At 52.8% G+C, this 14,997-nt stretch overlaps 4 protein-coding genes across 5 annotated transcripts; all 4 read right to left on the minus strand.

The window, feature by feature from the left end:
- Nucleotides 1-40: 40 nt before the first annotated feature.
- Nucleotides 41-3,988, minus strand: ABB37_05752 (hypothetical protein; the record flags this gene model as incomplete). The annotated part of the gene is made up of 1 exon (XM_015803900.1): nt 41-3,988. The coding sequence occupies one exon, from the start codon at nt 3,986-3,988 to the stop codon at nt 41-43; it is 3,948 nt and encodes a 1,315-aa protein (XP_015657725.1).
- A 2,968-nt stretch (nt 3,989-6,956) lies between these two features.
- On the minus strand, nt 6,957-11,972 carry ABB37_05753 (cyclin 11 putative (CYC11); the record flags this gene model as incomplete). Of its 2 annotated transcripts, none has more annotated exons than XM_015803902.1 (1): nt 6,957-11,972. In XM_015803902.1, the coding sequence occupies exon 1, from the start codon at nt 9,984-9,986 to the stop codon at nt 6,957-6,959; it is 3,030 nt and encodes a 1,009-aa protein (XP_015657727.1). In that variant the 5' UTR covers nt 9,987-11,972. The 2 variants fall into 2 exon arrangements, with proteins under 2 accessions (XP_015657727.1, XP_015657726.1); XM_015803901.1 differs by having other exon boundaries at nt 6,957-11,773.
- A 969-nt stretch (nt 11,973-12,941) lies between these two features.
- ABB37_05754 (hypothetical protein) lies at nt 12,942-13,313 on the minus strand (the record flags this gene model as incomplete). The annotated part of the gene is made up of 1 exon (XM_015803903.1): nt 12,942-13,313. One exon carries the CDS (start codon nt 13,311-13,313, stop codon nt 12,942-12,944), a length of 372 nt encoding a protein of 123 aa, XP_015657728.1.
- A 984-nt stretch (nt 13,314-14,297) lies between these two features.
- On the minus strand, nt 14,298-14,660 carry ABB37_05755 (hypothetical protein; the record flags this gene model as incomplete). The annotated part of the gene is made up of 1 exon (XM_015803904.1): nt 14,298-14,660. One exon carries the CDS (start codon nt 14,658-14,660, stop codon nt 14,298-14,300), a length of 363 nt encoding a protein of 120 aa, XP_015657729.1.
- Nucleotides 14,661-14,997: the final 337 nt, after the last annotated feature.

Here is a 14,997-nt window from a genome sequence, read left to right on the forward strand (position 1 = left end):
CATTTTGCTGTTCTCGCAATCGATGATACTCCCTCAGCTTTTAGCGCCCACTTAGGTGCTTGAGCACGCGCTTCATGTACACAGAGCTGAGGTACAGCTCCTCTGTAAACCATTGCGTCTCTGCGGCAACGGCGGCGGCGTCACGAACACCACCTGCCGAGCTGATAGAATGACCGGCATCAACGCCGTCCTCGACGTCCTCCGCCGCGTCAACGTTCAGCGGGCGCTTCACCGAGACGGTTGCACCACCGCATGCAACATCCGTCGCCGTTGTTGCAGTCGCCGCCCGCTCACTCGTCGTGCTCTCCCTCCAGTTCGCATGCGGGGCGAGCAGCAGGGACGCGCGTAGCTCCTGCACAAACAGAGTCGTGACTAAGTGCCGTGACGGCTCCAACGCCGCACGCGCCGCCACACGACGCCACAGCAGCCGCAGCGGGGGCAGAGACTCCGTCAGGGCTTCGTACGACGCGTGACGTGCGCGTGGGGTGACGCCGTTCTTGCTTTTCGAATTCCCTTCTTCGTTTCGTTCATGATCTTCATCCAGTCGGACTTGATCATCGTCGGTGGTCGGTGCTGCTTGAAAGGACGAGAAACTGACGGAGGGGGATTCGCTTTGCGCTCGCTCGAGTGTCGCGCCATCTCCCTCTCCCACCGCACTGGTGCTGGTGTGTTTATCTTCTGCTACGTCAACTGCTGCCTCTCTTTCTTCTTCTTCGTCTTCGCTGCCGGCGGTGCCGTCATCGACCGCGTAGTCCGTCGTCCACTCGTTGATCGGCTCGTGGCGTCGGGGTGACTTGACCGAACCGCTGCCGTCCTTGAGCGAGATCGGCTTTGCATCGCCAGCCTTGTCCTTGTCCTGTGCGGAGACGGCCCCCTCTGCGGTGGCAGTTTGCCACCAACTGAGTCGTTCCTCCAGCTGGCAGTTCACCTCCTCCAGGGCGTGGACAAGTCGTCGCCACACAAGCTGGCCAAGACGCTGCTGAACCGTGTCCAGCAGTGCCTCCAGCAGGTCAACGGACGCCAACACCGCCTGCACGCCGGTTCGCCGACTTTTGTTCTTGTCCATGCTGTGCAGCTCATTGTTTGGGACGACCGAAGAGGCGCCGTTCGCGTCCTCATCGCGACAAAGTTCTTGCAGCTGGCGCAGGGTGCTCAGGGTGTGTGTGAAGAGACTGCAGAGTGTCTGCAAGAGCCGCACCTGCGCCGAGCGAGACGGCGCCGCGGCGGGGACGACGGCGCTGCTGTACAGGAAGAGAACGGCGTCCTCAACCTGAGAAGAAGCAGCAGTAGAAGCAGAAGAGGAGAGTGCGCGAGCGAGCCCGCCGTGCTTCCCCGACGAAATCCTTCTCTCCGGTGTCGCCCGCAAAGATGCCGTGTGCGCCGCAGCGAGGGTGCGAAACTGGTGTGCCTCGCTGCGCAGCCCACGCATATCTCGCCCGTCCTCCAACGCCTTTCCGTGACGACGAAGCAGCTGGGGGAGGGCATCGCTGCCGTGTCCGGCGAGCCCGGCCAACCCCTCCACTGCCTTTGCGTGCAGCTGGAGAGGGGAGGCAGCTGTTTCGAGTGCCGCCGTCCCCTCGCTTTGCGGTGCGCGCGTCACGCGTGCGACGGCGGAGGGCAGCGCGTGGCCGACGTCCCACATCAGATGTGTGAAAAAGTGGCTAAAGGCGGCCACCGCGTTGTGCTCCGCGTCCATCGTCGGCGCGAAGGTGAAGGCGGCCAGCGGTGGTGGGCCGTCCCGAGCTGCTCCTTCATTCTCTGCCGCTTTACAGGTGTCCTTTGCCTTCCGCAGGCATTCGCGCAGCAGTCGCCACATCTCCTCGACGGCGTAGTGCGCGTGAAGAAGATAGCGAATGTCTTGACGCAGCGTGAGAAAGCAAAGGGTGAGCAGGGCGGGAGGAACGCAGTGGCGAAACCACGCATACGGGGACAGAGCGGGTGCGGCCGACGAGGGTGTCGACGGCGGGAGTCGCTGCGCGTCGGCTGGGCGGTGCTCGTTGTTGCTCTTGCTTTTAAGCTTGCTGCGGTGGCCGCCGCCCACGTGCGGTGCAGCGGCGGTCGTCTTCAGAAGCGACGCGTGGGGAGGAGAGCTACGCTTCTGCTCCGTCAACGCAGCCGGCGCGGCCTCGGTGCCCTCGTGAATAAACCGAACAGAGGCAGCGATCAGGGAAGGCCGCCAGAGCACGTGCTCGAGCAGCAAGTCGGGCAGACACGACGCCGGTTTGGTTGGGTTCGCGGTCGCACCGGGCGGCGTCAGCAGTGTGCGGCGGAGGTCGGCCATGCTGTCTGCGTAGGCCTGCCATGCCGCACGTGTCTCCCCTGCGTGTGGCGTTCGTTGAGACAACAACTCATCTCTCCGCCTGCTTTTGTTCTGCTCCACAGTGGCCTTCGTGTGCGGGGTGCAAGAGGTGGTGATCGCTTTGTGAGCCGCCGCCGCACCGTCGTCGTCGCGGTCTTCCGAGGACGTCTGCGTGTACAGCCGAGCGTGCGACGGGATCAAGCAGTTCAGCTCCGTGTCAAGCGCCTTCAACGTGCGTGCCATACCGCGAGCACACAAGTAATCCCGCAGCACCGCCGAGAAGCGAAGGTCACGAATTGCGTCCGGTGAGGGGACGGCCGTGGCAGTGGCGTCGGCTGACCGCCCCGCCAAAGGCGACAGCGACGCGCCATCCACGGCAGCTGCCGACGCAGGTTGGCTCTCCTTTTCAGCTATGGCAGACATGAAGTCCCCCGCACCCACCTCCACCCGTGAGGTGCTGTTGCTGCCGGCCGCCGCTGCAGCACCACCTGCGTGATTTTCCCCGTCGGCGGCGTCCAGGCCGCGTTGACGCACCGAGGCGATGGCGAGTGCGCGGACGTACTGCGCCAGTGGAAAACACGGTTGGTGCGGTGGCGGAGCGCCAGGCGATGCTGCGTGGATACGTGGCGCGGCATCGCTGAGGCACGCCGAACCGGTGTAGAAGCGAACCGTGATGTCGGTCGCGAGCTGCGGACGCCGCGCGAGGCCGATTGCGAAATACAAACTCCCATCATCGGCGGCGGGGTCCATTGAATGGGTGCTCACAATTTGTGTATTGACGGTGAAGGATAGCGTGTGCTGGATGAGGTCGACCAGGCACCCGACCACGTCTCCCTCACCGATGCGGCCACCACCACCACCTCCACTACCGCTGCCGCTGTTGCCGATATCGCACGGCACGATGACCTCGTCTGTGTCCTCACCCCCATGCTTCACGATGTGCCGCTGCGTCACGTAGAAGCCGATGCTGTTGTTTGCCTCTCCTGGCAGGTTAAACCACGGTAGCTGACGCGGACAGACGCCCACCACCAGAGCCGGCAGCGGGTGCTTGCTCGACGGTGTCGGCGACGCAGGCTTCGTCTTCGCCTCGGCTGTCAGCGTCGCTTGTTTGCTGTCTCCCTTCGCTGCTGTGGAGGAGTTACCAGACTCCGTGGGGCGGCCCACCACGCACTCCATTAAGAGTACACCATTTTGTGCGAGAATGGGAAGGTTGCTCTTCACGTGGAAGCAGTCCGACGCCCCAGTGGTGCGGCGCTGCAGCTGCTGCTCCATCTCCTTGTACGACAGCGCGGGTCGGGGAGCGAGGTGCAAAACACACCCGACGTTGTTGCGGCCGCTCCGGCCATCAGAGGAGCGGGGACGATGCGGGTGCCGCGCCTTCGGTGTCGCGTTCATTGGGCTTTTGGACTTTGGCACCTCGGAAGGCTTCAGTGTTGTCTCCAAATCTGCACTCGCAGCAGGAGCATCGGCAGTAGCGGCGGCGGCTGTGGCAGAGGACGGAGGTGCCGTGTCTGTTGTGCTGTGCAGCGGCGGGGCAAGCGTTGGGGAGGCAGTGATTGCAGACAGCAGCTGCTGCGAAACGAAGGAGTCACCCGCCGGACTGGAGGAGTGTGTGTGACGCATCTCCGCTGCGAGTGCCCTGACGTTCATGGACGTCGGCGCAAGAAACTCCCAGCCTGTATAAAACATCTCAAAGGAAGTTCTGGGAGAGACGACGCCGACAGACAAACAGCAACACAATAAAGGAACAAGGCGCGGCTGCGCAGCTACGAGAGAAACAACGATCTAAACCAAAGAACAGCAGAGGCGCAAAGGATGACTCCCCCCCCAAAAAAGCAAGAGAGAGAGCAGTAGAGAACGAAAAGACGTCAGCTTCTTTGCGCTTCCAATGCACTCGATGGAAGCTTTTGTGCGGCGTCACCGTAAATAAGTATTAATAATAATAATAGTTTTCACTAAAAATGGGAAAAGAAAAGCGCAGGAAAGTCAAGAGAAACCAAAAAAAAACTTAAAAGGAAAGCGTGGAGAGAGAACCACAAGCAGGAAGGAGGAATACAAAATATTTCTCGTGACAGTTCGATACGCGTTTTGAAAACGTCCTCACACGAAGAAGTGAGTGAAAGTGAAGCAGCTAAAATCAAACAAACAAACAACAACACAAAGGTGATAGATGGGGTGGTGAGCTTGTACGTGCGTGACAGCACAGCTGACCCAATGTGTGCCGTTACCGAGAAGAAGAAGAAGGTAGAAAGAGAGAGGGAGAGAGCAAAGGCGCAGGTGTGAAGGGCAGTGAAACGATAAAACCGGAATTTTGTCGCGCTTGCCAGGCTGACGCCACGCACGGAGACGAAGTAAGCGGGGGGCGCTTCACGAATGCCTCCGTCCAGTGGCATTCACCTCCAAAACAGGAGAGCAAATAGAAGCCGTCCTTTATTATCTGCTGACACAGATTTTCAATGCACCTTCCGCTTGTACAAGGGGAGGCCAGGTGCACTGCGCTAACCACGATGTGCCCGGGTCACGTCTTCTTTCCTTCTTCCCACTCATTATTTCTTCCTTTCTCCCAGTTGCCACCGCATTCGGTGCTGCGAGAAAGGCGAAGTGGAAAGGGTTAGAGGTGGGACCCCCAACAACAAAAAAGCTGCTGCTGTTGCTGTTGAGGTCTTCGTTGCGTGTGCAGGTGACACCACAGCCACGTCGCCTCATGTTCTTGCGTTTTTTCCCTTATTTTACGTTTTCTTCTCCATTTTCTTACTCTACAGCCATCCATCGTCATCAATTAACAGTGGAGCAAACAACAACACCGGAATAAATAAATAAAAGAAGAGGGTAGAAAATACTTTTGCCACAGATAAGAATCCTTACAAAAAAAAAAAACAAGACCTTACGTTGCTTTCGTGCGCGTCTCCTTCCTTTTAAAGTAGGAGAACGGAGACGAGTACGAAAGAAAGAGAGGACGAAAGACCGAGAGGACGAAAGACCGAAAAGACGGAGTGTGTGTGCGTGTGTGTGCGTGTAGGCAACAACAAAGTACTTTTTTTTATATACACACTTACGCCTCGACGCACACGTACTCACATGCGGTATTTGTCCTCTACGACATCACACGCACACACACACACACATACAGCGACAGTGGAGAGAGAGAGGGAGGGAGAGTATGAAATGAGCACTTCTCTGTGACGACTCCAGAAGAAAAATAAAAATGAAAATGAAATAAAGCGAGAGGTGACAATAGAATTGAAAACAGTTACACCGGAAACGAAGAGAGAGAGAGAGAGTACGGAAAAGTAGAGAAAAAAAAACAACGGCACATCAAAGAGTTGAAGATAACAAGTGAAAAAGAGAAAAAATATATAAACACACACACACACATTTATGTTGTTGAACTTGAGAAACAACATCAGCCAAAAAAAAAAGTTAGACGCTTGAATGGAAACTAGATGATACAATAGGGCAATATGAAAGCATCGAATAATCATCGAAGAGCCGTTGTCTTCTCTACAAAATAATAATAATGTTAATAATACGCGTCGATGCTTTCAAACCTATTTTTCTCTTTCTCTCCCTGCGTAAATAATGCAACAGAGGAAAGAGCTGTCCGACGGTGAGCGCCGTACGCCGCACACGAGACAGAATTCTGAGAAGAGGTGGTAGTACACTCGCTGTTCGGTGTACTGCATTGGGAATGCAGTACATCCACAGTCCACTACCTTATACATACATATATATATATATATATATATATATTTTCTCCCAGTTGGCAAAAAAGAACTGCCTTTCCGTTCACGTCAATGTTCCAGCGAAGTCAAAGGCTTCCTGCGATTTTCATTATTTCCTTCTTCTTTTTCTCTCCAGCGCGTCCCCGCGGCGGAGTGGGGACGCGCTGGAGAGAAACCGCTCTCAACCCTGCGGGAGAGAGAGAGAGAGCGCCTTTTGCTTTATTCCTTTTAAAACGTACGCAGAAAGCAGCAGCGACGATACAAGGGCGAACAACGGCAACGACGCGTAAAACGAGAAAATAAATCGATAAAAACAGAAATCGAAGCTACGGGATCTAACCGAGACAAATACGACGCAAGACGAGAGTACTGAACAGTAATAAAAATAAACAGCAATTAAAGCTGAATGAAAACGACCGCTTTAGTCGCAAAAGAATCAGGCCACAAGAGAAACCCACAGAGTTAAAAAAAAAACACGTAATAGTTTCATTACAAGTACACACACAGGAGATAAACTGATAATAGTAATAATAAATGGCACCGCGAGTTACTCACAACGGGGAAAAGGCGCAAACACACATATGTACATGCAACGCACAGCCGCAACAGCCGGAGAAGCAAACAAAGAGCGCCACTTGCGCCAAAAAAAAGCAGTTGTTGTTGTATCAGCAAGAGAACACACTCATTCCATCGCTCTTCTTGTTTGTTTGCTTGATAGAAACAAAGAAACATATATATATATATATATATATATATATATATATATAATATATATATATATATATATATATATAGTAGAGAGAGAGAGAGAGAGAGAGAGAGAGGGAGTGAAATACGAAGTATTGATTTTACTTTGCACATCGCACTCGTTGTCTTCCATTTTTTTTTCTTTCTCCCCATTCAATAGCACACACACACACAGCGGAGAGTTTGTTCTACGGAATGCTCAACGCTTGAGTGCCAGCGGCAAACTCAGCCTGCGTCATGCTCGCATTGCCGCCGCCTCCATTAAGTGCGTACCCGTTCGATTGGTGGGGTGCGCCACTGGCATTTTCACTGTGGACATTCACAAGCGTCGACTTGTAGCCCACCCCGCCGGTATTCGCCCCATTCATGCTTGTCGGGTTCGTGCTGATGCTCGCATTTGCACTCGTACTCGTGTCGACGTCGCCGTTTGGGCTGCCGCTGCTGTTGCTGTCGGTGATGGCGGTGGACGGCCCCAGTCGGCCAGTATTTGCAGTTCGCGTCGTGGACTTGGCCGAGGGCGACACAGACGGCCGGTAGGGCGGTCCTCCGTTGCTGACAGAGCCGGCGTCATCGGCGGTGTACCCGCTGGGCCCCGCACCTCTGACGTTCGCCCCTGCGGCGGTTCCACGCGGTGGGGGTGCGGAGGGCTGGATGGGCAGGCCGGGCCGTGCGGTGGACGTGGCGACAGGTGGGTCAGCGAATCCCGCTGTCGCTGCTCCTGCTGCTGACACTACCGTGGAGCCTCCGCCGTCTGCCGTAACACGGTTGCCGACGCTGCGCCGCACCGCATAGCTGCTGCTACTGCCGACGCCCACGCCGCCATTTGCGTGCTCCTGCAGTGCTTCGTTGTCTGGAGCCGCACCCCCCGCCGCGGCGGCGACGGGGTTTCCGCGTGGGACGTCGTGATTTTCAGCGCCGATGCCACCGGTGTTGATGTTCGTGGACGAGAGACGCAGGCTGGACGACAAGGGCAGGTATGCGGTCGGCAGCTGCACCAGATGGGCGTAGTTGCTGAACTCCATTGGGGAGAGGAAGAAGTCAAAGCCCATGAGCTTCAAAAACTCCGATTCCAGGTCGTTCATGTCCTGCACCATGAGGCTAAACACACTCGAGAAGTTTTTGTTGTTCACGCTGCGCAGGTCCACCACCTTGCTCGCCACCCGCACGGAGGCCACGAGCAGCTTCTCAATGTTGCGGGAGGTGAGCAGCAGGCGCGGGTGCAGCAGGCAGAGGCGATCTAGGTAGATCACCGCCGAGAGGAGGGTGCTCGGGGAGATGTAGGTGTATTCGGCAAAGCGATTCAGCAGCGCCACGTAGGTGCCCGTGGCCCGCTCTGACTGGAAGAGCTGAAAGCCGTGCGGGCAGACCTCGTAGGGCAGGCCGCGCATCCGCTCACGTGCGCTGTTGCCTCCAGTCGCGCTTGCCTGCTGCTGCTGCTGCTGCTGCGACTCGCGCATCAGCCGCTGCAGCAGCCGCTCGTTCTGCTGCGTCACGCACTCCATGGCGTCCGCAATGGAAGGCACGATCTGCACAAACTCGGGCTTGTACTTCTCCAGCAAGATGTCGATCTCCCCCATGTTTCGCGAGGTGGGCCGGATTGGGTGAAGGGGGCGCTCATTCGGGGTCAGCTGAAGCGGCACGCGCGTCTGACGCGCGGCGAGGGCTTCGTCGCGGTAGCGGTGATGCTCGCGGTTGACCGGGAAGCGCAGGGAGTCGCAGAAGTACGCGCGGCGGTCCAGCTCGTACGAGATGGGCGGGAAGCCGTACTGAATCGGCGTCGGCTCCGGTGTCCCGTACTGCAGCGCCAGCGCCTCCATGAACACATCCGGCTCGTAGTCCAATATGTCGTTTTCCTGGTTCGCGAAGTTCTCCCGTATCCACCGCCACAGCTCATCCCCAAGCGGCTGCACGTTCGTGTAGGAGAGGAATCGATTGCGGGGGGAGATGGCGCTGAGGTCGGGGCCGAGCTCCGCGCAGAGGCTGCGGATGAGCTCCATCTCACGCCCGGCGTGCTCCTCGGCGAGCTGCTCAGCCTCCGTGCGCACCCAGGCGCTGCTCTGCGGTGTAGGCGGATACATGGTACAAATACGGCGTATGCGGCGAAGGTAGTAGTCGGGGCACACCTCGAGCAACAGAGAGCGGTAGATGTCCCCTTCGCTGGCACCGCCCTGCAGACGCTTCACGAAGGCGCTGCACCGCTGCGGCCGCTTCTCGCGCATCTTGCTGGGCTGCTCCTCACTGGCGTGAGCGTGGAGGCGGGAGAGACGCTCGTAGTCGTCGCACAGCCGGTCCGCCGCATCTGTAATCGCGCTCGGCGTACAGGCGCAGACTTTGCGAAGGTCCTCCGACGCGTACGGCAGCTCCATCGTGCACGAGAGATGGCCCACCGTCAGCCCTACAAAACGGTTCACCAGCTTATGGCGCGTGACTTCGCCGTCTGCGGCGGCAAAGGTGCTGATGCTGCCCTGGACGGATCGATCAGACCACGACGGCGTGATCCAGCGCACGGCGGACGAGTCGTGGCGCCGCTGGCGGACACCGACCATCACCTCAATGATGACCTTCAGGTCGGAGCGGGTTGGGTAGCGGAGAGTGATTTCGTTCGACATCACCGCCCCTGCCGGGGCCGCCGCATCCGCCGCGGCTGAATTCGTTGCGGCTGGCTTCAGCTTGGTCGTCGTGGGGCTCTGCAGGTTCACATCGTGGTCATCGACGGCGTAGTTGCCAAATGCGGTGCGGGACTTCGCAGCGATGCCGCCACCGCCTGCGCTGGAGCGCACGTCCCCTTCAGCCGGGAGGTTCATCTTGTCCGTGCTGCACGCCACGGTGGGTCCGGTCGTATTGAAGAGGCCGTGCGGGACGTGCAGCTCCGTGGAGTTGGGCGGCACGCTGTTCGCAAACGACGACGTCCGGTGCGGAGTGACGGCGCGTGCGGTGGACAGCCCGCACTGCGGAGGTGCGGTGCAGAAGTCCAGCACAAAGCGATCGCCTTTGAAGATGACGGAGGAAGGAGAGAAGGCCACGTACTGCTCCGGCAAGTCCAGCTTGCAGAAGCGCTTGTTCTCGGAGTAGTACTTTGCAGTGGGCTTGAGAACCAGCTCAACGTTTTCGCGTCGAGAGTCCAGCGAGACGAGGTCGCGCGGGATGTCGAAGAGAGTGTGCAGCCTCAGCACCATGCTCTTGCACTCCAGCTTGTTCTCGGAGATGGGAGACGACATGTTGATTTCACTTCCTTCCTTCCTTCCTTCCCTTTTTTTTTTGAGAACGACCTGACGCGTGCGGTACTCCGAGTCGCTTCAGGTGGGAGAGAGAGAGAGATGGCCGCAACAGAGAGCCCCCCTTCAAAGGGAAAACGGTTGTGATCCACTTAGAGAAATATATATAAACTGGTTGCCACCGCTGTCTGCTCCACGCTGCACCGCACAACTCCACGCGGATCACGACTGTGAATGTCTGGCACTCGCCAAACGCCAACAAAACAAGAATAAAATGACTTCGACAGCACAAGCAATATGTAGAAGAAAACAAACAAAAGTGGGAAACCACCAAAAGGCGTTCTCTTTGACGTGGATGGGATGTGAGGTGCGCTTGTCGAAGCAGGGGAAGGCAGTTAAGTGTAAAGCGATGAGCGCGAGGGGATGGGCTGAGGGGGGTTTGGGGTTGGGTTGGGTTTGGGGGGGGGGGAGGGGGAGGAAGGCGAGAAAGGCACTTCCCAAAGAAAAGAACCACAACCACAGTAATAATAAAAACCCTTTTTCTCCCACGGAGAAGAACGCCCTTTCGGCGAGGGTGTGTGGGAGGGAGGGGGGGGGGGTAAGCCGGCGGTCTCCGAATGGAGATGGAAACAGCAAAAATAGAAGAGGAAGAGGGGCACAAGAGAAACGATGAAAACTCAAACAACTCGACGGAACAGAAAGAAGAAGATATATCGACCCACAACGGCAACGAATGAAGCGGCGGAGGAGAGAAATACGCACCCTTCGCTGTTTCGAAAACTCGCACTCAACGTCAGAAAAAAGAAAAGGGAAAAGCAAACGAGCTAAAAGAAGAAGAGGATCCAAAACGATGAGAAGGAAAGGAAAAGGAAAACCGAATGTTGAGACTCGCGAAAGATCCGAATGGCTTCCCAGGTCAAAATGAGACAAAAGATGTACAAAGACAAAACTACGTGGGGAAAAGAAGGAGGAAAAAGGATGAAAACGAATTCAAAAAAAGAAAAAAAGGGAAATGTAAAGAGAATGAAAGGAGGGTGGAAACAAAACAAGCACGAGAAGAGGAAAAGCCAAAGCTGACGAAGATGTTTTTTTTTCTTCTTCTCCCCTCCTTTGGAGTGTGATGTCTCTATCTCTGTGGCTTCTTGAAATATCTTTCTGGTTTTTTCTTCTGTTGCACCTCTCCTCCCTTTATTACTTTACAAACCCACGATGCCGAAGCGTTGAGCAACTGCCCCAGGACGCTTGTTTTTCTAAATGCTCTTTTGATCCACTCCAACACGGTAAACGGTGTGTGCTTTGTATTGTGTGCTTGTCTTCGCCAACAATACAAATGGTAGGGAGAGAAGAAGAGCGGCAGACACACGGTATGCGTATTCTTATATATATATATTATAATTCCACGTTGCGTAGCAGGCCCCTTGACACCTACGTCCAACGAGGCAGCCAAGAGCGCAGAGGTGAAAACGTCGTGAGGTGCTCTGAAGAGCGAGGTGGGATGTGAAGGGGAGAGGTACTAAAAAGGAAAAAAAACCTCAAACAGAGAAGTTGCGTAGAGCGCGCGCGCGCGAGAGAGAAGGGAACGACGTTGTTTTACGGGTACAAACCGAGCATGAAAATAGAGAGAAAAAACAATCAAACAATGTTCGAAAAAAAATTATAAATATAAATATATATATATATATATATAAGAAAGTATACGTACATACATAGGTGCACTATTCCCCACGTCACAACAACTTACGTTTCGTGTGTGTATGCGTGTGTGTGTATGTGTGGAATTCGGTGGTAGCTGCGGAGGCAAAAGCGTGCAACAGTAGTGTGAGAAGGGTTGTTCGTCCACGCCGTTGTCGAGGCGAATGTTGGCCGTCGTTGGTGCGTCGACGAGGCAAAGACAGCAACGATGAATTCGATTCACGCGTAGGGGAAGGTGAGGTGAGGTGATGCCACGTTCCCACACACACGGGACAGCATCACGATACGCACCGTCACTCACGAGGGGCGGGGAAAGCGATTCGAGACAAACGCAGATGTGAAGGGAGGGGCGAGAGGAAAGAAATAGAAGAAGATGAGAAAATGAATTGAGTGCCTTTTCTCTTCTCTCCACGGAAAACACTGCGTGAACAACTGGGGTGTCTTTCGTTAACGGCATCATTATCTGCTTCTCATTGCACGCCAGTGCGACGTCAGAAAAGCGCCGTCAAGGAAAATACAATTGAGACGTCACTTGTAGACCAGCATCAGCAGCCGCCAAAAATAGTGTGAGAGAAAGAGAGAACAGGGGCATCGAGTTGCAACGCCGAAGCCAGCCCGCTGCATCCCCCTTCCCCTCCCTTCCCTTCCCACACACCTCCGGGTGAAGTCGCATAAGTGCGCGCGTACGTGCAGTTACAGCGATGAAATATTTTCTTATCCCTCTGTCGAAGGTAAAGTCGCAAAAAAGCAAGAAAAAAACAGAATGAAGTGGGAGACAAAAAGAAAAAGAGAAAATATACCAACCGAGCAGCAAAAAAGCGGACAAACACAACGAAAAGTGCCGGTACAAAGATTAATGCCCACGAAAGCGTTCGACAGAAATTGTAAAATAAAAAGAACGCAAGACGGACAATTACGGACACCATCGAAATGCGCACCTGCAATGAAAATGGAATGAGGGGAAAACAAAGAAACAGAAACAAAAACAAAAAAAACACAGACAGACAGATCACCGGCGGCGATCAACAGCAATAGTTGCGTTTGTACTTCAACAACACTAAAAAAAACCACCTGAGTAATCACCGAGGGTCAAATCTAAAAGAAAGAAATAGGAAAAGAGCCGTACACGAAAAATTGTAACAGCACACATTCGCCTCCACAGGCGCACGCATTATGGCTTGCTCTCCTTTGTTTTACTCTCTAAACCGTAAAAGGCAGGCGAATTCGATATCAGTTTTCTTTTTTTACTTTTCGTCCTTCCATCATCTACAACAGGAAGAGTATCAAGGAAGAAGAAGAAAAAAATGATTCCGACACGCATTCAGTCGCACATACACACAAACACAAGGGAAGAGAAAAAGAAGATGAAAGTGACAAGAAACAACAAAGGCCACAGCAAACATAACGACTATCCGGATGACGATACGCAGAGTAAAACAACATCGAGCGTTTCATGAAAGCTGTTCGAGTTAATAATAATAATAACACAAGCTGGTGGAAGGGGGAGAAAAAGAAGAAGAGAGAATCGCAGAAACGAGGGCAACGAAAGAAGGGAGAGAGAGAGAAAAAAAGAAACGCTTCGAATATCAACGTAGCAGACAAAGAAAAGCCAATATATATATAAAGAAGAAGAATCATCGTCGTAGACCCTCCACACTCCCGTCGTCATCATCAACAACAACAAGGATGCACCACGAAGCGTTACGGTTCCGTGACAAGTAATTACCGTTTACACGTCCCCACCTCCTCCTCCTTATCTTCACGCCTCGAGACAATCCCCAAGAAACTCCCCAGAACATATTTTTTTTTTTTGCACTGTGATTTCCCCCAAAGAGAGACGAATAGTAGACGAAAGTTCGTTGAGGAAGAAACCAAACAACAACAACAAAAAACATAGAAAGCGTGTCGACAGCAACTTGATGAAGCGAACATCTAAGAAGTAAAGGGTGAATGAAACTGCCAGAGGAGAGAGAGAGAGCGAGGGAGAGACTCTGCGTGTGCCCTGCTTTGAGAGCCGTGAACGTACACGGCGGCAAAACAAAACACAAGCAAAAACAACGGGGGATGGCCGCACGCTCGCTCGACACGCGCACAGCACCAACCACGCAAAAGCGAAGAAGAGAGTTTTAATCGTGATGACACAAAGGGATTAAGTAAAGTAAAGTAAAAATCGAAGGGCACAAAAAATGAGGCGTCAGGACCGCGGCCGAGTACAGAAAGAGCCGTAAACCTACAAGAAAAGAAAAAAAGGAAGAAAACGAGGGATTACGCTGAGCACGAAGTGAAGTGAAGTGAAGTGAAATGAAATGAAAGAAAAAGGGTTCTCTGAAGAATCTTCTCGGACCGGAAAAGAAAAAGGTGGAAGCAGAGGAGAAACGAGAGAAAACGAAAAAAAAAAAACATAGAATCTGTTCAAACAAGGATCGGCAGCCGATTGTACGGACGCTGCCTACGCTCTCGTTGAAGAGACGTATGTGTCCGCCGGCGCGGGTAAGGGTGCGAGCGTTATGCATTCCCTGCGCTTAACCGCAGCAGCCATAAAAGAAACAAGAAGAGAAAAGGAAAGAATTATCGTTCTACAGAAATTCTTTTCCTCATCAAACCTTCCTCCGTTGTGCACATCTACATATATCGCGCTTCCACGACGAAGAATACTCCTGTCAGAAGCATTCTGCTTACACATATGTCGCTGAAAGGAAAAAAAAATGTAAAGAAACAAAAAAGAGTACTCTTCGAAAAGCGTTCATATCGTGTTGAAAATACCGCCTTTTGTTCCTGAACGATTCCGCAGCAGGAAAGAAAGAGCGTGCGAACGAGCAAAGAACCACATAAAAGGGACACATCATCTGTGCTACACACGTTTAAATAGAGAACTTCGGAAGTAGAAATGAGAGAGAGAGAATGAAGAAAAAGAAAATGACAGCAGCCAATTTTCCGTGCATTGCATGCGAGAATAAAAACAGCTGCGTTAAAAAGAAAACGCATGAAGGTAACCAGGGGAGAGAGAGAGAAGAAACGCACTCCAACCGCGTCGTTCGAGAATTACTTTTGTTGTTCACACGAAATACATTCATATGCATATATATATATATATATATATATATATATATAGTATATATATATATATATATATATATATATATATATATATATATATATATATATATATATATATATATATATATATATATATATATATATATATATATATATATATATATATATATATATATATATATATATATATATATATATATATATATATATATATATATATATATATATATATATATATATATATATATATATATATATATATATA

This window comes from Leptomonas pyrrhocoris, assembly GCF_001293395.1.
Source record: "Leptomonas pyrrhocoris isolate H10 chromosome Unknown, whole genome shotgun sequence".
Classification (NCBI taxonomy): domain Eukaryota; phylum Euglenozoa; class Kinetoplastea; order Trypanosomatida; family Trypanosomatidae; genus Leptomonas; species Leptomonas pyrrhocoris.